The 21,191-nt window shown below is 38.8% G+C and overlaps 1 protein-coding gene across 2 annotated transcripts in view; it reads left to right on the plus strand.

Annotated features, from left to right (window-relative positions):
- Positions 1–20,951, plus strand: part of BTAF1 (B-TFIID TATA-box binding protein associated factor 1) — a 109,547-nt gene extending 88,596 nt beyond the window's left edge. For both annotated transcript variants that reach the window (XM_035025040.1, XM_035025048.1), the window contains 5 exons: positions 1,358–1,510; positions 14,967–15,178; positions 16,963–17,122; positions 17,500–17,670; positions 19,507–20,951. In XM_035025040.1, coding sequence (XP_034880931.1) covers positions 1,358–1,510; positions 14,967–15,178; positions 16,963–17,122; positions 17,500–17,670; positions 19,507–19,650 — 840 coding nt within the window. In that variant the 3' untranslated portion in view covers positions 19,651–20,951. The remainder of the gene's footprint in view (positions 1–1,357; positions 1,511–14,966; positions 15,179–16,962; positions 17,123–17,499; positions 17,671–19,506) is intronic.
- The last annotated feature ends 240 nt before the right edge of the window (positions 20,952–21,191 follow it).

A 21,191-nucleotide genomic window follows, 5' to 3' on the forward strand; every position in this document is an offset into this window, starting at 1 on the left:
AAAAAATATTGGAATGCCTGCCATAAGGCAGTAATTTTTGTAAGCTCACGGGTTAATTAAAGCACTGGAAAAAACAAGCTCCTTCCCTTGTAGCGTTCAAAAAGGAGTAAGTAAAACACATACTATGTAAGAGAAAATAAAGCAGAGTATGGGGTTATATAGTATAGGAGTTGTGGTTTTTAAAAAGTAGGGGGATCAGGAATGGCCTCACTGAGAAGGTGACATATAAGCAGAGATCTGGAGGATTGAGGCATGCAGATATGTGGGGGGAGGTGATTTCCAGGCAAGGATACCAAAAGTACAGACATGTTGAGACATGTATGCCTCATGTGCTCAAGGGAATAGCAAATGAAAAAGAGAAAGTGTCAACTCAGTCTTTCTGTCCCTTTTGAAATATTCCACCATAGAAATCCTCCCCAAACCCATTTGCCACCAATAAATTAAATACTGTAACATTTTTAAAGACAGAAGAGGGGGAAAGGTAGTTGTGAAGGTTGATACCTCTCCCACAGTTTCTTTTTTTTTTTTTTTTTTAAAGATTTTATTTATTTATTTGAGAGAGAGAGAGAGCATGAGGGGGGGAGGGTCAGAGGGAGAAGCAGACTCCCCGCTGAGCAGGGAGCCTGATGTGGGACTCGATCCCGGGACTCCAGGATCATGACCTGAGCCGAAGGCAGTCGCTTAACCAACTGAGCCACCCAGGCGCCCTCTCCCACAGTTTCTATCATAGTGTCCAGCAGTCTCTTGAGCCTTGTCAGTGGAGCTTTCTAATACAAATCTCAAGACCCAAATCATAAGCCAAGTAAAAGGCAAGAGAAAGAATGTAGCTGAATTAGAGAAAAGAAAGGACTGTATAGGGTTTCTTAAATACAACCACTTGAAATAACCACCTCATTCTACCTTCACCTCTCCCTGACTTGCTGAATTAGAATACTGGGTAGGGGAGAGATTTGCAGATTTATAAGGTCCTCAAGAAATTTTTATATCCACTGAAGTTTGAGAAACCCCTAGGAAATCTTTAGGAAATGTTGCCTTATTCCAGAAGCATCTGTAAGCATTATCAGGCACGTTGAGTGGGAAAGAGGTCTTTCTGTCATGAGAAGCTCATTGTCTAGTGAGGGAGAGAGACGTAAACTGTACAATTTATACAAGCTGTAAATGCCCTCATATACTGCACAAGAAGCACAGATGAAGGCATCCCAGATGAGATATTTGAACTGGTTCTTGAAGAATGAGTAGGAGTAGCAAGAAGAGGAAAAAAAGGCATTCTATGGATGGAATAGAATAGGAAAAGATATTGAGACACAGACATTTCTGGCATGTATGGACTTGTGTATACTTTTTTTCCCCCTTGAAGGCATTACAGTACTTACGTAAACTGTGCAACCATCCAGCATTAGTCTTAACACCCCAACATCCAGAGTTCAAGAGTACTACTGAAAAACTGGCAGTTCAGAATTCTTCTCTTCATGATATTCAACATGCCCCTAAACTCTCAGCTTTGAAACAGGTAAGTAGGTCTCATGAGTGTTAGATGTGTGTTACACATTCTTGATCTGTAACACTGTGCAAATTGGCTTTTCCAAGAGATTACTGAAGTGTTTACCATTTCTTTTATTTTTTAATTTGGTTTGTTCCATTTTTTGTTTAGCTTTTTAAAAAAACTGTGGTAAATATATATAGTATAAGACATGCCATTTTAACCATGTTTAAGTGTACAATTCTGTGTCATTAATTACATTCACAATGTTGGGCAGCTATCGCCACTATTTCCAAAATTTTGCCATCACCTAAACAGAAACTCTGTACACATTAAGCAATAACAACTTCCTATTCTCCTTTCCTCCAACCCCTGGTACCCTCTAATCTACTTGATATCTGTATGAATTTGCCTGTTCTAAATATATCATGTAGGTGGAATCACCCAATATTTGCGCTTTTGTGACTGGCTTATTTCACTTGGTTTTCAAGGTTCGTTTGTGTTTGTAGCATCTATTAGTACTTCATTTTTATGGCTGAATAATATTCCATTGTTATTATTATGTATATACCACATTTTGCTTATCGTGTTGATGGACACTTGGGTTGTTTCCACCTTTTGGCTATTGTGAATGATACTGCAATGAACATGGGCTAATAAGTATCTGTTTAAACAGCCCCTCTTTTCAGTTCTTTTGGATGTAAACCAAGGAGTGGAATTGCTGGATCATATAGAAATTCTATGTTTAACTTTTTCAGGGACTCTCAGACTTTTCCATGGTGGTTGTATTCCCACCAGCAATATGCCACGGTTCCAATTTCTCCACATTCTAGCTAGCACTTCACTTTTTTTTTTTTTAATTGTAGCCATCCCAGTAGGTATGAAGTGCTTTCTCATTGAAAATGCCTTTTAAGTTCTTGGACCATTTTTAAATTGTGTAGTCTGTCTTTTGGTTGAGTTTTAAGAGTTTTTTTTATATTCTAGATATTAGGCCCTTATCAGATACATGATTTTGCAAATATTTTCTCCCATTGTGTAGATTATCCTTTCACTTTCTTCAATACTATTTTCCATGGTTTCTGATGAGGAATCCAATATAAACCTCACTGAGGATCCCTTTTACATGACGAATTCACCTTTCCCCTCCTGCTTTCAGGACTCTCTTTGAATGGTTTGATTGTAATATGTGTCAGTGTGGATCTCTGAGTTTTATCGGGAGCTGCCTACTCTGCCAGTTTGCTCATGTTGGTCTCTTGGAATATAGCTTTCAGAAACAGAATTTTTGAAAATTCTAAGATTTCAAAAGGTTAAACTTTTTAAAAGAACCAATTTCAAGCACCAAAATGTTGAGGCTAATACATTTAGTTCTAACTCGACTTAAAAATTAAGAGCTTACTATAAAATCTGGACTTTAGTAATTGTTTTTGCTTTCTATAGTTATTCTGGCCTAAATTTTTTTTTTTTTTTAAGATTTTATTTATTTGACAGACAGTGAGAGAGGGAACACAAGCGGGGGGAGTGGGAGAGGGAGAAGCAGGCTCCCCGCTGAGCAGAGAGCCCGATGCAGGGCTCTATCCCAGGACCCTGGGATCATGACCTGAGCCAAAGGCAGACGCTTAACGACTGAGCCACCCAGGCACCCCTGGCCTAAATTTCATTGAGAATAACTAATGAAAGATTTTAGATTTCACGTGGGTTAATATAAAAAATGTTATATAATGACATATATGACATCCAGGCATGTATCCTTATATTACTAAATGTGAAAGAATGGATTTTTACCATAAAATGGAAGAATGACTATTGCCTTTAGATTGTTTATACATGGAATAGTTTTCTTATTTGACCAAACTAATTTTGTATGTAAAATGTTCACAGTTTTCTTAACATAGCTGATACACATTTTTTTAAAGATTTTATTTATTTATTTATTTATTTATTTATTTATTTATTTATTTATTTGATTGAGAGAGAGCATGAGTGGGGAGGAGGGACAGAAGGAGAGGGAGAAGCAGACTGCCTGCTGAGCAGGGAGCTCAACGTGGGACTCGATCCCAGGACCCTGGGATCGTGACCTGAGCCGAAGGCAGACGCTCTACTGACTGAGCCATCCAAGTGCCCAACATAGCTGATACATTAAATAAAGCTATAAGATATACTTAGTCAAGGAATCAGCTAATTAGGTTTCCAAAAAAATGTTGAATTTCATCCACACTTTCATTATAGGCTTTAAATTATTTTTAGTTTATCTTTTTGCACATTACTTTTTCTCCCTGCAGTTATTACTTAAACTGATCTCTCATTTTAGAATGCTTCTTGTCATTCTGAAGTGTCTGGAATTAAGATGCTTAGGAACTCTGCAGCTTAGGCCCAGACTGTTTCTGGCCATACCTATGGAGGGCTTTTCTAGAACCTCTCTTTTCCATTTTCCCAGTTCTTTTCAGCCATTGAGAGCAAAGGTTCTGTCTTAGGGAAGAGAGAACTAGCTTGTTTTCTTGCTTGCTTTCATCTAAAATATGTCTATTCTCTGAATTAGGGGGAGAAGTCTTATTTGCTTTTTAAAAATCTGCCACTAGTATAGAAACATGTTTATCAGCAAGTAATAGTGCCAGAATTATCTAATATTGCCAGAATTTTAAAATTTCAGGATACTGAAATGGTGAACTGAAACTGTAGGTGAAATTTAATGGAAATAAGCAAAGTCAGTTTTAAAAAACTTAGATACAAATACAAAGTTTTAAAAAACTTAGATACAAGTCAGACTTGGCAAACATTTCATGTAGTGTAAAGTTGAGTTTGATTTGATGGCAGGTTCACTATAAACTTGTATGAATTAGTTACTGGTAAATAAAGCTCATATAATCTTGGGCGGGATTAATAATAGTATAATGGCCAAAATGAGGGCATCATAGTTTCACTTTTATACCTGTCACACCAAACTTTGAGTATCATTTATAGTTCTGGGCACTCTTAAGTGGAAGATCAAAAGAATCTGGAAACCATCTTATATGCAGAATAGTTTGAAAAACCTGGGGTAATTTAGCCTATGCTGAAGTTAGGGCAAGATAAAATTAAATTGCTCTCTAGGGAGGCAGTGGCCTCTCAGACACCCATATCAGGTGGCCTTGGTAACCATTTTCTAGAGTCTAGTAATCAGCTTTTCAATGCTGCAAACTAGATTTTGTCAGAATACTTGGAGCTCATCAAGTCTCTCAGGGCAAACTCAGGTTTATAAGAGATTATTGGAAAAACCAGAATGCCAGTTCTGCTGCCAGACAAGAATATTTATGTCAGATGGTATGTCCATACATCCAGTAGTACAGTTACACTGGAAGAAGATACTAGGAAGATTGTATGGTAAGTGTGGACTTGGAGAGTCTGAGGTGGATGTTCTTAATATGACTGGTTATCTATAGGTTTGATATTGTTGCCTAAGGGATTAAGATGATTGAATGTGCATGACACACACATTCTGATAAATTCTGACTCTCTAGAACTCCTCTTTTATATAAAGAAGCCATGTAGAATGTCCCACTGATACCACATTGTTTACACTGGATACCACCCAGTTATACCCTCCTAAAACACCCCAGATTTTTTAAAAGAAAGATAGTAATCTGATTGCAGATTTAGGGGCAAGGGATAGAGATAATTACATTTATCAGATTTCTTTATTCCACCTGGAGGAGTTCCTTGTAGTATACCCTATCTGTACTCTACATCAAGGAGGGGCAATCTAATTAAAGTTTACAATTTAAGGGCTACTAAGGTAGAAGAGAAAGAACATTTGTTTTTCCCCCAGCATCAGATTATGACAACACATGTGAAGTGTTACCTACCAGGTAGGCTCATTAAGAGACAGTGCCCGAAGTTTTTATTGGGTGTGATCATGTAGATTCCCTCTGCCTAGTATATATCAAAATTCTAGACTCCCAGAAAGGAAGCCAGTCTCAGCATAATCCTACTGTTTGCACAACAGTTTAAGCACAATAGGCCATCCTTAATCAAGTAGGAAACAATGGAAAGACTCAAAACCCAAGTTTTTCAAGACTTGTTTCAGCCAAGGACAGACCTTTCAAGCTGGACTTTCTAAGAAAAGCATTTCAGGTCTGCTATGTTAACTTTTTGTTCACAATAAGAGTTTTACACTGAATTTGGAGTTTACCTGGGTGGCCTTTTGGTTATCTTGCCCATCTGAGCTTCTGGTTTTCTTTCTTTCTTTTTTTTTTTTTTAAAGATTCTATTTATTTATTTGACAAAGAGAGACACAGCAAGAGACAGAACACAAGCAGGGGGAGTGGGAGAGGGAGAAGCAGGCTTCCCGCCGAGTTGGGAGCCCGATGCGGGGCTCAATCCCAGGACCCCGGGATCATGACCTGAACCCAAGGCAGACGCTTAACGACTGAGCTACTCAGGTGCCCCTGAGCTTCTGGTTTTCTAAGTAACTTTAGTGAGTAGAAAGGAGAAAGCCTCTTGCATTGAGGTCTTATATTTTGGGCAGAATTCACTATCTTAAGGTCCTAGGAATGAAGAAGATTAATACTGGGTACTTTAGTTTCCCAAACAAATGTAAACATGATTCTCTTGGATTTTGTTCACTTACTTGTTCACTTATTTGGATGTTTGTTCACTTATTGTATCTGCTGTGTGCCAGGCACTAAACCATAATGTAGTAGGAAATACAAAAGATCTATAGCAGCATGGTTCTTGCTGTTAAAGATATTGGTCGCTAGCTATATAGTAGTGGCTCAGGAATCCAGGAGATCTCACTAGATGTTTTTGGTTCTCCTTTTTGTAATTTTGATTTCTGCCAGATTTAGCTGCTCCATTATGTTTTCTTCACACTGTTCTTTTTTTTTAATTAAGTAGGCTCCACACACAACGTGGGGCTTGAACTCATGACCTTGAGATCAAGAGTCACAAGCTCTACTGACCGAGCCACCCAAGCACCCCCACTCAATTTTTTTTTAAATATGCCTATTTTTAATTTTTATTCTTTAATTTTTTTTTTATTTTTTAAATTAACATATAATGTATTATTTGTTTCGGGGGTACAGGTCTGTGATTCATCAGTCTTACACAATTCACAGCACTCACCATAGCACATACGCTCCCGAATGTCCATCACCCAGCCACCCCATCCCTCCCACCCTCCTTCACTCCAGTAACCCTCAGTTTGTTTCCTGAGATTAAGAGTCTCTTATGCTTTGTCTCCCTCTCTGGTTTCGTCTTCATTTTTCCCTCCCTTCCCTGTGATCCTCTGTCTTGTTTCTCAAATTCTTCATATCAGTGAGATCATATGATAATTGTCTTTCTCTGATTGACTTATTTCGCTTAGCGTAATATACCCTCTAGTTCCATCCACGTCGTTGCAAATAGCAAGATTCGTTTTTTGATGGCTGCATCATATTCCATTGTATATATACCCCACATCTTCTTTATCCATTCATCCACCGGGGGACATCTAGGCTCTTTCCATAGCTTGGCTATTGTGGACATTGCTGCTATAAACACTGGGGTGCAGGTGCCCCTTCGGATCACTACATTTGTATCTTTGGGGTAAATACCCAGTAGTGCAATTGCTGGGTCATAGGGTAGCTCTATTTTCAACTTTTTGAGGAACATCCATACTGTTTTCCAGAGTGGCTGCACCAGCTTGCATTCCCACCAACAGTGTAGGAGGGTTCCCCTTTCTCTGCATCCCCGCCAACATCTGTCGTTTCCTGACTTGTTAATTTTAGCCATTCTGACTGGTGTGAGGTGGTATCTCATTGAGGTTTTGATTTGGATTTCCCTGATGCTGAGTGATTTTGAGCACTTTTTCATGTGTCTGTTGGCCATTTGGATGTCTTCTTTGCAGAAATGTCTGTTCGTATCTTCTGCCCATTTTTTTTTTGCTTTCTTTTTAAAATTTTATTATGTTAATCACCATCATTAGTTTTTGATGTAGTGTTCCATGATTCATTGTTTGCGTATAACACCCAGTGCTCCATGCAAAATGTGTCCTGCTTAATACCCATCACCGGGCTAACCCATCCCCCCACCCCCCTCCCCTCTAAAACCCCGTTTATTTCTCAGAGTCCATAGTCTCCCCTGGTTTGTCCTCCCCTCCGATTTCCCCCCCTTCATTTTTCCCTTCCTACTTTTTTTTTTTTTTTTTAACATATAATGTATTGTTTCAGAGGTACAGGTCTGTGATTCATCAGTCTTACACAATTCACAGCACTCACCATAGCACATACCCTCCCCAATGTCTATCACCCAGCCACCCCATCCCTCCCTACCCACTCCAGCAACCCTCAGTTTGTTTCCTGAGATTAAGAATTCCTCGTATCAGTGAGATCATATGATACATGTCTTTCTCTGATTGACTTATTTCGCTTAGCATAATACCCTCTAGTTCCATCCATGTTGTTGTAAATGGCAAGATTTTGTTGGGTTTTTTTTGATGGCTGCATAATATTCCATTATATATGTATACACACACACACGCGTGCGTGCGCACACACACACACACACACACACCACATCTTTATCCATTCATCTGTTGATGGACATCTTGGCTCTTTCCATAGTTTAGCTATTGTGGACATTGCTGCTATAAACATTGGGGTGCACATACCCCTTTGGATCACTACATTTGTGTCTTTGGGGTAAATACCCAGTAGTGCAATTACTGGGTCGTACGGTAGCTCTATTTTCAACTTTTTGAGGAACCTCCATACTGTTTTCCAGAGTGGCTGCACCAGCTTGCATTCCCCCAACAGTGTAGAAGGGTTCCCCTTTCTCCGCATCCTCCCCAACATCTGTTGTTTCCTGATTTGTTTTTTGGTTTTTTTTTTTTTTTTAAAGATTTTATTTATTTATTTGACAGAACACAATTAGCCAGAGTGGCAGGCAGGGAGAAGCAGGCTCCCCACTGAGGAAGGAGCCTGATGTGGGGCTCGATCCCAGGACCCTGGGATCATGACCTGAGCTGAAGGCAGCTGCTTAATTGACTGAGCCACCCAGGTGCCCCTCCTGATTTGTTAATTTTAGCCATTCTGACTGGTGTGAGGTGGTATCTCATTGAGGTTTTGATTTGGATTTCCCTGATGCCGAGTGATGTTGAGAACTTTTTCATGTGTCTGTTGGCCATTTGGATATCTTCTTTGGAAAAATGTTCATGTCTTCTGCCCATTTCTTGATTGGATTATTTGTTCTTTGGGTGTTGAGTTTAGTAAGTTCTTTATATTGGATACTAGCCCTTTATCTGATATGTCATTTGCAAATATCTTCTCCCATTCTGTCGGTTGTCTTTTGGTTTTGTCGACTGTTTGCTTTGCTGTGCAAAAGCTTTTTATCTTGATGAAGTCCCAATAATTCATTTTTGCCCTTGCTTCCCTTGCCTTTGGCAATGTCTCTAGGAAGAAGTTGCTGTAGCTGAAGTCAAAGAGGTTCCTGCCTGTGTTCTCCTCAAGGATTTTGATGGATTCCTGTCTCACATTTATGTCTTTCATTCATTTTGAGTCTATTTTTGTGTGTGGTGTAAGGAAATGGTCCAGTTTTATTGTTCTGCATGTGGCTGTCCAATTTTCTCAACACCATTTGTTGAAGAGATTGTCTTTCTTCCATTGGACATTCTTTCCTGTTTTGTCGAAGATTAGTTGACCATAGAATTGAGGGTCCAATCCTGGGCTTTCTATTCTGTTCCACTGATCTATGTGTCTGTTTTTGTGCCAGTACCATACTGTCTTGATGATTACAGCTTTGTAATAGAGCTTGAAGTCCGGAATTGCAATGCCACCAGCTTTGCTTTTCTTTTTCAACATTCCTCTGGCTATTCGGGGTCTTTTCTGGTTCCATACAAATTATAGGGATTATTTGTTCCATTTCTTTTTAAAAAGTTGATGGTATTTTGATAGGGATTGCATTAAATATGTAGATTGCTCTAGGTAGCATAGAGATTTTCACAATATTTGTTCTTCCAGTCCATAAGCATGGAACGTTTTTCCATTTCTTTGTGTCTTCCTCAGTTTCTTTCATGAGTATTCTGTAGTTTTCTGAGTACAGATCCTTTGCCTCTTTGGTTAGATTTATTCCTAGGTATCTTATGGTTTTAGGTGCGATTGTAAATGGGATCAACTCCTTAATTTCTCTTTCTTCTGTATCGTTGTTAGTGTATAGAAATGCAACTGATTTCTGTGCATTGATTTTATATCCTGCCACTTTCCTGAATTCCTGTATGAGTTGTAGTTTTGGGGTGGAGTCTTTTGGGTTTTTCACATAAAGTATCATATCATCTGCAAAGAGTGAGAGTTTGACTTCTTTGCTGATTTGGATGCCCTTTCTTTCTTTCTTTCTTTCTTTTTTGTCTGATTGCTGAGGCTAAGACTTCTAGTACTATGTTGAATAGCAGTGGTGATAGTGGACATCCCTGCCGTGTTCCTGACCTTAGGGGAAAAGCTCTCAGTTTTTCCCCATTCAGAATGATATTCGCTGTGGGTTTTTCATAGATGGATTTTATGATATTGAGGTATGTACCTTCTATCCCTACACTGTGAAGAGTTTTAATCAAGAATGGATGCTGTACTTTGTCAAATGTTTTTTCTGCATCTATTGAGAGTATCATATGGTTCTTGTTCTTTCTTTTATTAATGTATTGTATCACATTGATTGATTTGTGGATGCTGAACCACCCTTGCAGCCCAGGAATAAATCCCACTTGGTCGTGGTGAATAATCCTTTTAATGTACTGTTGGATCCTATTGGCTAGTATTTTGGTGAGAATTTTTGCATCCATGTTCATCAGGGATATTGGTCTGTAATTCTCCTTTTTGATGGGGTCTTTGTCTGGTTTGGGGATCAAGGTAATGGTGGCCTCATAAAACAAGTTTGGAAGTTTTCCTTCCATTTCTATTTTTTGGAAGAATTTCAGAAGAATAGGTGTTAATTCTTCTTTAAATGTTTGGTAGAATTCCCCTGGGAAGCCATCTGGCCCTGGGCTCTTGTTTGTTGGGAGATTTTTGATTACTGCTTCAATTTCCTTACTGGTTATGGGTCTGTTCAGGTTTTCTATTTCTTCCTGGTTCAGTTTTGGTAGTTGATACATCTCTAGGAGTGCATCCATTTCTTCCAGATTATCTAATTTGCTGGCATAGAGTTGCTCATAATATGTTCTTATAATTGTTTGTATTTCTTTGGTGTTGGTTGTGATCTCTCCTCTTTCATTCATGATTTTGTTGATTTGGGTCATTTCTCTTTTCTTTTTGATAAGTCTGGCCAGGGGTTTATCAATCTAATGAATTCTTTCAAACAACCAGCTCCTAGTTTCGTTGATCTGTTCTACTGTTCTTTTGATTTCTATTTCATTGATTTCTGCTCTGGTCTTTATTATTTCTCTTCTCCTGCTGGGTTTAGGCCTTATTTGCTGTTCTTTTTCCAGCTCCTTTAAGTGTAGGGGTAGGTTGTGTATTTGAGACCTTTCTTGTTTCTTTCTTTTTTTTTTTTTAAAGATTTTATTTATTTATTTGAGACAGAGAGAATGAGAGAGAGAGAGCACATGAGAGGGGGGAGGGTCAGAGGCAGAAGCAGGCTCCCTGCCGAGCAGGGAGCCCGATGCGGGACTCGATCCAGGGACTCCAGGATCATGACCTGAGCCGAAGGCAATCGCTTAACCATCTGAGCCACCCAGGCGCCCCACTTTTCTTGTTTCTTGAGAAAGGCTTGTATTGCTATATACTTTCCTCTTAGGACCACCTTTGCTGCATCCCAAAGATTTTGAACAGTTGTGTTTTCATTTTCATTGGTTTCCATGAATTTTTAAAAATTCTTCTTTAATTTCCTGGTTGACCCATTCATTCTTTAGTAGGATGCTCTTTAGCCTCCATGTATTTGAGTTCTTCCCGACTTTCCTCTTGTGATTGAGTTCTAGTTTCAAAGCATTGTGGTCTGAAAATATGCAGGGAATGATCCCAATCTTTTGGTACCGGTTGAGACCTGATTTGTGACCCAGGATGTGACCTATTCTAGAGAATGTTCCATGTGCACTAGAGAAGAGTGTGTATTCTGTTGCTTTGGAATGGAATGTTCTGAATATATCTGTGAAGTCCATCTCGTCCAGTGTGTCATTTAAAGCCTTTATTTCCTTGTTGATCTTTTGCTTGGATGATCTGTCCATTTCAGTGAGGGGGGTGTTAAAGTCCCATACTATTATTGTATTATTGTTGATGTGTTTCTTTGCTTTTGTTATTAATTGGCTTATATAATTGGCTGCTCCCATATTAGGGGCGTAGATACTTAAAATTGTTAGATCTTCTTGTTGGATAGACCCTTTAAGTAGAATGTAGTGTCCTTCCTCATCTCTTATTATAGTCTTTGGTTTAAAATCTAATTTGTCTGATATAAGGATTGCTACCCCAGCTTTCTTTTGATGTCCATTAGCATGATAAATGGTTTCTGCCCCCTCACTTTAAATCTGGAGATGTCTTTGGGTCTAAAATGAGTCTCTTACAGACAGCATTTCTATGGGTCTTGTTTTTTTAATCCAATCTGATACCCTGTGTCTTTTGAGTGGGGCATTTAGCCCATTTACATTCAGGGTGACTATTGAAAGATATGAATTTAGTGCCATTGTATTGCCTGTAAGGTGACTGTTACTGTATATTGTCTCTGTTCCTTTCTTGTCTGTGATTTTTAGGCTCTCTCTCTGCTTAGAGGGACCCCTTTCAGTATTTCTTGTAGGGCTGGTTTGGTGTTCATAAATTCTTTTAGTTTTTGTTTGTCCTGGAAACTTCATTTCTCCTTTTATTTTCAGTGACTGGATATAGTATTCTTGGCTGCATATTTTTCCATTTAGTGCTCTGAATATATCATGCCAATCCTTTCTGGCCTGCCAAGTCTCTGTGGATAGGTCTGTTGCCAATCTAATGTTTCTACCCTTGTAGGTTACATATTTCTTCTCCCGAGCTGCTTTCAGGATTTTCTCTTTGTCTATGAGACTCGTAAGTTTTACTATTAGATGTCGGGGAGTTGACCTATTTTTACTGATTTTGAGGGGGGTTCTCTGTGTCTTCTGGATTTCTGGATTTCTCTGTGTCTCCTTCTGGGATCCCAATTATTCTAATGTTGTTTCATCTTATGGTATCACTTATCTCTCGATTCTCCCCTCGTGATCCAGTAGTTGTTTATCTTTCTCAGCTTCTTTATTCTCCATCATTTGGTCTTCTATATCACTAATTCTCTCTTCTGCCTCATTTATCTTAGCAGTTAGAGCCTCCATTTTTTATTGCACCTCATTAATAGCCTTTTTGATTTTGACTTGTTTAGATTTTAGTTCTTTTATTTCTCCAGAAAAGGATTCTCTAGTATCTTCTATGTTTTTTTCAAGCCCAGCTAGTATCTTTATAATCATCATTCTGAGCTCTAGTTCCGACATCTTACTAATGTCCGTATTGATTAGGTCTCTGGCAGTCGGTACTGCCTCTTGTTCTTTTTTTTGAGGTGAGTTTTTCCATTTTGTCATTTTGTCCAGAGAAGAATAGATGAATGAGAGAACAAAATACTAACAGGGTAACAACAACCCCAGAAAAATATACACTAAATAAATCAGAAGAGACCTGAAACCAGGGGAAAAGAAAGGAAAAGAAAGGGAAAAAAAAAAAAGAATATGGTCAGGCTGGTGAATAGAACAGAGCCACACACACTAGATTTGGGGTGTATTTTGTTCTGTTAGAAGCGATTGCCTCCCAAAATTTTAAAGAAAGAAAAACTTATATATATATATATACAAAAATAAGGATAAATACGATGAAGGGATGGAATAGGACTGTAAGATGAAAAAAACGATTTTTAAAAAGGAATTGATAAGAAATTGTTGAAAAAAAAATTTTTTTAAAAAGAATGTGATCAGGCAGGAGACTAGAACAAAGCCGTACACTAGATTTAGGGTATATATTGGTCTGTTAGAAGAAACTATATCTCAAAATTTTAAAGAAAGAAAAAAAAATAAGGTTAAATACAATGAAGGAATAGAATATGACTGTAAAAGTGAAAATTAAAAAATTTTTAAAAAGGAATTGATTGAAAAAGAAAAATTTTTTTAAAAAATAGAAAAAAAATTAAAAAATTAACTTCAAAAGACTAAAGAATCGTGGGGAAAAAGCCATGAATTCTCTGTGCTGTATTCCCCTTTGCTGGAGTTTTGCAGTTCTCATTGATCGGTAACCTTGGCTTTGGCTGGCTGTTCTGGCTGATCTTCTGGGGGAGGGGCCTGTTGCAGTGATTCTCAAATGTCTTTACCTGAAGCGGAATTTCTCCACCCTAGCCAGGGGCCAGGCTAAGTGATCTGCTTGGGTTTGCTCTCAGTAGCTTTTGTTCCCTGAAAGCTTTCTGTACAGCTTTGGAGGATGAGAGTAAAAATGGTGGCCTCCCAATCTCTGTCCCCAGAGGCGCCGAGAGCTCGGGACCCCACTCCTCAGTGAGCCCTCAGAGAAAAGCAGTCAGTTACTCCTGTCTCCCTGGTCTCCCGTTACCGTCTGTGATCACCTGGCCTGTGACCGAGCATTTCTGTCTCTGGCACACAACCCCGTTTGGAGTCTCCAAACCCAGCAGATTTCCTGTGATGCGCTCCCGTGCCGCTCCTCCCCGGGGGAGGAAGGGGGTTCTCCCTGGATCTGCCGCTTGTTGGGTCCCTGCTGGAAGAGCAGTGGCCCGACTGTGCGGTGGATCACAGTTTATGGCAACCCCGAGCTGAGAGCCCACTCCTCAGCTCAGTCTCTGCAGCCGGCTTCCCTGTGCTGATACCTAGGAGCTCTGCTGCACTCAGGCACCCCTAGTCTTTCTGTGACCCCGAGGGTCCTGAGACCCACTGTCCCAGTGAGGGATTCACACCACCGCTTAGCCACTGGAGCGACATCTCTCAGTGGAGCAGACTTCTAAAAGTTCCGATTTTGTGCTCAGCTGCTCTATTACTTGCCGGTAGCTGGCTGATGGGAGGCTTCCTCCCCCCACGGTCTGTCTTCCTAAATATTGCCTCGGATGCTATTTTTTTCTTTAATCTTCTGTTGAGTTCACAGGTGTTCAGAATGGTTTGATAACTATCTAGCTGAATTCCTGGGACCAGACGAAATTTAGGTCTCCTCCTCCTCTGCTATCTTGCTCCTCCCCCCGACTGTGTTCTCTTATAACTTTCATGAACTATTTTGCCTGAAGCTCTTCATTTTCAGTAAACATTTATTGAGACTCTAGTGAGCCTCAAGTAACTCAGGACAGGGGAGAAGGGCCTATTAGAGAACTTCCTGAAGAGGTGATAAGGAAATTCTAAGCCTGAACACCTCAAAAACTAGTTCAAGAGGCTGCAGGGTAACAGATTACAGCCCAGAGTGCTGATCTGCTTCCCAGGTGACAGATAAGCTTAACCTTTTCTTACCACAAGGAGAAGTATTTGTCAGTGAGATTGGTTGCCACTTTATTGAACACCCGTGTAACAGTTGATTCTTTTTTCAAGTTGCTGTTGGACTGTGGTTTGGGAAATGGCAGCACTTCAGAGAGTGGCACAGAGTCTGTTGTGGCCCAGCACAGGATACTGATCTTCTGTCAGCTTAAAAGCATGCTTGATATAGTGGAACATGATCTTCTCAAACCTCACTTACCCTCTGTCACTTATCTGAGATTAGATGGCAGCATACCTCCTGGTCAGAGGCATTCCATTGTTTCACGGTAAGTGGCTTCTAAAACTCTTAGAAAGCAAGCTATAGTCAGTTATTACTTACATAGAAGTTTGCCTCATGAAACATTTTTTTTGGCTAAATATCTACACATGTGTTGTTACTGTATAATTCAACCCAACTAAACCCATTTTAAAATATAGAACTCCAGAAATACAATTGAATAGTTTTGGTTAAAAAAAAAAAAAAGGGCATGACATTATTAGGAAGGCACTCTGAAGGGCAAGGAAGAAATTTAAGGCATCAACAAAAGATAGAGACAGTGACTTTCCCCCTTACTTTTTTTGGGAGGTTAGGGTAGGAGGAAGCAAACAAGTGGCTTAGCTAAGATCTCTAACATCCCTGTGTCTCTGCTGAGAACAAGTTGGAAGCTGGCCCAGGTAGGAAGCAGAATTGGTGAGTGCAGTGTTTAAGTGTGGTTTGCATTCTCTACTTTAGAAACCTCAGGGGTTGGGTTTTTTAATGCAAATTCCTAGGTTTTGTCCCAGACCTTCTGACTTTAAGAGTGAGCATTTTTTACAAGCATCTCTAAGAGATTGTTAGGCACAATAGTATTGGAGACTCACAGGGGGCTTTGGAGATACACAAACCCAGGCTTGACTCCTGACTCTAGACATGTTCTGTTGAGCCCATTTATCAAAAATAATAATATCTATAAGGACAATGATAATATCCTTATAGAGCTATTGTAACAATGTAATGCACATAAAGTACAAAAACCCATCGTTTGATTCACAGTGAGAATGTAATAAATGGTAGCTTGGTAATGATGTTAGTTTTTCTTTTTCCTAGAAGCTCTTAGATGTCAGAACTTCTATCAGTATCTTCTAGGATTAGCACAATCATAGCAACCACCTCATCCTCTAATTTTCCTGATTGATCTAGCCTTTTCCCCAACTCTTCTGTCTCCACATGTTAAAGGTTCATAGTTGGGTTTTGTCTTCATTAGTGTTTATTTTTTTATTTTTATTTTTTTTATTTTATTATTTGACACAGAGAGAGACACAGTGAGAGAGGGAACACAAGCGGGGGGGAGTGGGAGAGGGAGATGCAGGCTTCCCGTGGAGCAGGACGCCCGACACAGGGCTCGATCCCAGGACCCTGGGATCATGACCTGAGCCAAAGGCAGATGCTTAATGACTGAGCCGCCCAGGGGCCCCTGTCTTCATTAGTGTGTAATTACATTTTTGCAAGTTAGTCTTAATCTGGCATCCTAAAATATAACCCAGTTGACTTGTTGTTTGTGAAATTTCTGAAGTGTTCTAGAATATATTCCTTTTATTACTGAATATGTATGCATATTAAAAGAAGGTTTCATCTCAAGTGGTCACAGAAATGTCCACATCATTTTTTTTTTTTAAGTAAGCTCTATGCCCAGTGTGAGGCTTGAACTTACAACCCTGAGATCAAGAGTCACATGCTCTACTGACTTCCCCAGCCAGGTATCCCCATGTCATAGATTTTTTTTTAAGATTATTTGAGAGAGTGAGTGAGCCTGCAAATGAGAGGAGGGGCAGAGGGAGAGAGAGAATTTCAAGTAGACTCCTGCTGAGTGTGGAGCCCAATGTGGGGCTTGATCTCATGACCCTGAGATCATGACCTGAGCCAAAACCAAGAGTTGGGCGCTTAACCAACTGAGCCACCCAGGCACCTCCCCCACATCATAGATTTTTAAAGCAGTGTTCTCATTTGTGCTCTTTAATTTTTATTAAACAGTCCAGTTTGTTACAGAAACCTTAGAAATGTACTAACTTTTTTTAATATCTATACTTTTAGGTTTAACAATGATCCATCCATAGATGTTCTTTTACTTACAACTCATGTTGGCGGCCTGGGGCTTAACTTAACAGGCGCTGACACAGTAGTATTTGTGGAACACGACTGGAATCCTATGCGCGATCTACAAGCCATGGACCGGGCCCATCGCATTGGGCAGGTAAAAAGTCATCACTCACAGGTGTTAACTTGTACCCTGGCGAAATACTCACCCAGCAAAGCCAGGAAGCCTTGGCTTAAGTTCCTTCTCTGATGCCAAGTGTTGTGACCTTAGGCAAGTCACCCAGTCTGTGGCACCACTTACTCATGCATTAAATAAGGTACTTGGGCTAAGGAAACCTTGGACACTGTCCCTTCCTAATACTTAATTCTCTGCAAAATGATAAAATTTTAAGCTCATGAAGCCAGATAAATAAAATCCAATCCCAATTAGATAGTAGTTAAGTACTTAGTTCTAGTATGCAAGCCCCCTGACTTGGTGAACCTCAAAGCTTATCAGTTTGTGCTACAGTTGTTTAACTTCTTTTTGTCCTTCAGAAACGTGTGGTTAACGTGTACCGATTGATAACCAGAGGAACGTTGGAAGAGAAAATAATGGGTTTGCAGAAATTCAAGATGAACATAGCAAATACTGTTATTAGCCAAGAGAATTCTAGTTTGCAGAGTATGGGGACAGATCAACTTCTTGATCTGTTTACTCTTGATAAGGTAAAGAACTTACACAATTTGCTATATCTTTAATGTGTTCACAGACTTCCCTGGACTGAAAGTATGAAAGTAAGCCGCAAAAGGCATTCACTTTAGTATTAACTAGGCAAGCCTTTGAGGGAATTTTTGATGTCCAGATAAAACTCTTAAATTTTGACTTTCTGTTTTTAGTGCCTTGCCTTGAGGTTTCTTAGCCCTTTCCTGCTAAAAGACAGCTATCACTGGAGTCAGCTAGACCTGGGTCTCTGTTTCTTGCCCTGCCTCCTATTAACTGGTGACCTTTGGCAAATTAACTTGTCTGCTCAGAGACTTCTCTGCCGTTGGGAGGATAAAAATGCTGGTATCACTGCATGGTTGTAAAGATAAAATGAAATAGTATATGTAAGCACTTAGAAAAGGTACCTAGTATAGATTCTCAGTAAATAGTAGCCATTATTGTTATTTTGGATGATGGAACTAATACATCAGGTAACAGTCCATAATCAAAGGATCTAACAGCTTAAAAATATTGGTGTAATAATGTACAACCAGTAGGGTTGGAGTTAAAGTCCTGCATAGGTTCAGAAAAATCCACTGCACACTCAGTATAAATTGTGGTGAGAAATGGCCTTATATAATTAAACTAACTCTAATAACAGAATTGTAATGTCCAAATAGAAAGTAGTTCCATTGTACTCTATGTGTGTTAAGCCCACATTTAAAATATTAGGTCTGGTGCTGGGTGCTGCATTTTATTTTATTTTATTTTTATTTTTATTTATTTATTTGAGTGAGAGAGAGAGAGAGAGCACAAGAGTGGGGAGCGGGAGAGGGAGAAGCAGACCCCCTGCTGAGCAGGTAGCCCGATGCAGGACTTGATCCCGGAACTCCAGGATCATGACCTGAGCCGAAGGCAGTCGCTTAACCAACTGAGCCACCCAGGCGCCCCTGGATGCTGCATTTTAAACAGCAATTAATAAGTAAGTCCCCAAGAAATGGCCCAGATGGAGGAAGGTTCTTCAGTCATGTGGTGTAAGTAAGGTTAAATAAGATACATGTAATTTACAAAAAAGAAGGCTCAAAGAAACCTGGATTGCTATTTTCAAATAGCTTTTATTCTCTTTGAAAGAATATTGGTGACTTTTAGGAAGCAGAACAGTGCTCAGGGGATGTTCAAAGAAGCAAAAGCTATCGCCATAAAGGACCTTATTGTGACAATTGGCAAAATTTGAATATGGACTATATAGCAGTATTAAGTTTCCTTACTTTGATTATGTAAGAGAACATCTTTGTTCTTAAGAATACAGGCTGATTCCTGTCTAGGGATAACAAAGTATAATATCTACAACTTTTTTTTTTTTTTAAGATTTTATTTATTTATTTGACAGAGATAGCGAGAGCAGAAACACAAGCAGGGGGAGTGGGAGAGGGAGAAGCAGACTTCCCGCTGAGCAGGGAGCCTGATGTGGGGCTCGATCCCAGGACCCCGGGATCATGACCTGAGCCGAAGGCAGACGCCTAACGACTGAGCCACCCAGGCGCCCCAATATCTACAACTTCTTAACTCTCAAATGGTTTGAGAGAAAAGCTGATAATTTATATATCTAATATACACAATTAATGATGAGTTCTTTGTAATGTTCTTATAATTCTTCCTAAATAAAAAACTTAAAGTGATAAAACTGTTAGGACTGTGGGAAAACAGAATTAGGTTATCTTGAGATCACAAACTTGCTCTTTAAGTGTTTAATTCTGTTGAATGAGTGCAGTATTAGAAACAAGTGTGATTTTTAAAGGAGAATATTATTTCTTAAGTTCATAATCTTTCATTTTATCTTTCTGCCAATTTTTCTTAAGGATGGCAAAGCAGAAAAAGCTGACACTTCTACTTCCGGAAAAGCAAGTATGAAATCAATTCTTGAAAATCTGAGTGATCTTTGGGATCAAGAGCAATATGATTCAGAGTACAGCCTGGAAAATTTTATGCATTCTCTCAAGTAACTATCAAATATTGTAAATGCAATTGCTGCTAGTTCAGTTACATTTCTGCTGATATTCAGCAAATTTCAAAGTTTATGGTGAACTTTTAGCTCAATGTGTAAATAGATCTGAAGAATATTCAGCATAACGCTGGTTCTTGTTTCACTGGGGGGAACAAGTTATTCTCAAATATTTGCACTGTATTAAATTTAAATGTTAATGTGAAATGGTTTAAATTTTACATGCTGAATAGCTGCAGAGCAGAGGAACCAAACCAGGTTTACATGTGCTACCATGAGGTGTTCTTACTGGGAACGAGCCTCCTATCTTTACATAGTCACTTTGTACAGGATAGTATCCATGAGTACTTTAGTGTTCATGTACATTTTTTTCTTTTAAATAGAACTTGTTTTTATAAATGATTAAAAATAGGGCTTTTTTTGTATAAAAGCCTTAATGAGCCATAATTTTAAGAATAATGACTATGATATTGGTCACTCTTAGAACATGAAAATCTTCGACAATGAATTGAACCTGGCCGTTGGTAGAAACCTTTATATATTTAATGCAGATGCATAGTGTTTTTCAAATCTTTAACATCATTTTGTCAACTTTTAAAATATATCAACTATTCTAAATACAGGTAATGGTCTATTTAAGGCTATCATAACATCCTATTAAGAGGGTGTTTTTTTAATTTATCTAATGGCTAGGATATAGCCAGATTCAGAGAACATATGTACTCAATAGGTTTCAATCATATATATAATATATTTTTTGTAACTATGAACATATACAGTTTTCCAGAAGTAGATTTTACACTGTTTAGAATTTCAAAACATATGGTGAAAAGACTGTTTATTGTAGTAATGCATGACTGAAGCATAAAAGGGAGAAATAATTCCTTTATATACACAAACATACATAAATACACATATCTATATGCACAGACATACCTATCCTGCATCCTACAAGGTGCTTGGTATTGGCACTAAAATCATGTAGTTCTACTGGGCAGCAATAATAATTGGGCATGAAGCTGATTAGTGTTGGAAAAGTAAGCTCAATGGTGAGGGTGGGTATATGTATATAGATATGCATGTATGTGTATGTATATAATTTTATAAATTTCACATAAATTAATACATGCCTGTGTGCATATATATGTATGGGATATATTTGTATATACATGTACAGGTAATAAACATCCCCAAGGTTTGTGGCTGGCCATACACATAGGCATTGGTTTAAAAACCATCAGACCTCAGCTGTAAAATAACTTTTTTGTTTAAAAATAAAGTTATACTGTTCTGCAGCATTTAGACATGGACATTTGTCACGTTTCAGTAGCTTTGACAACCATACTGTAACATTAAACCTAGCATTCCACAGAGAATAAAAAATGATTGAAACTGTAAAATATATGCAACTGTGTGTTATTTGTAGGAAGTATCACTAGAAAAAGGAAAAGACAAATTATTAGTTCAGATACAAAGGTTCTAAAAAAGCTCAACACCTTTTTTTCTTACTAACTGGTTATTTCTTCACTGTTTAGTATTTAT

This window comes from Mirounga leonina, unplaced genomic scaffold, assembly GCF_011800145.1.
Source record: "Mirounga leonina isolate KUSES-001 unplaced genomic scaffold, KU_Mleo_1.0 Mir_114, whole genome shotgun sequence".
Classification (NCBI taxonomy): Eukaryota; Metazoa; Chordata; class Mammalia; order Carnivora; family Phocidae; genus Mirounga; species Mirounga leonina.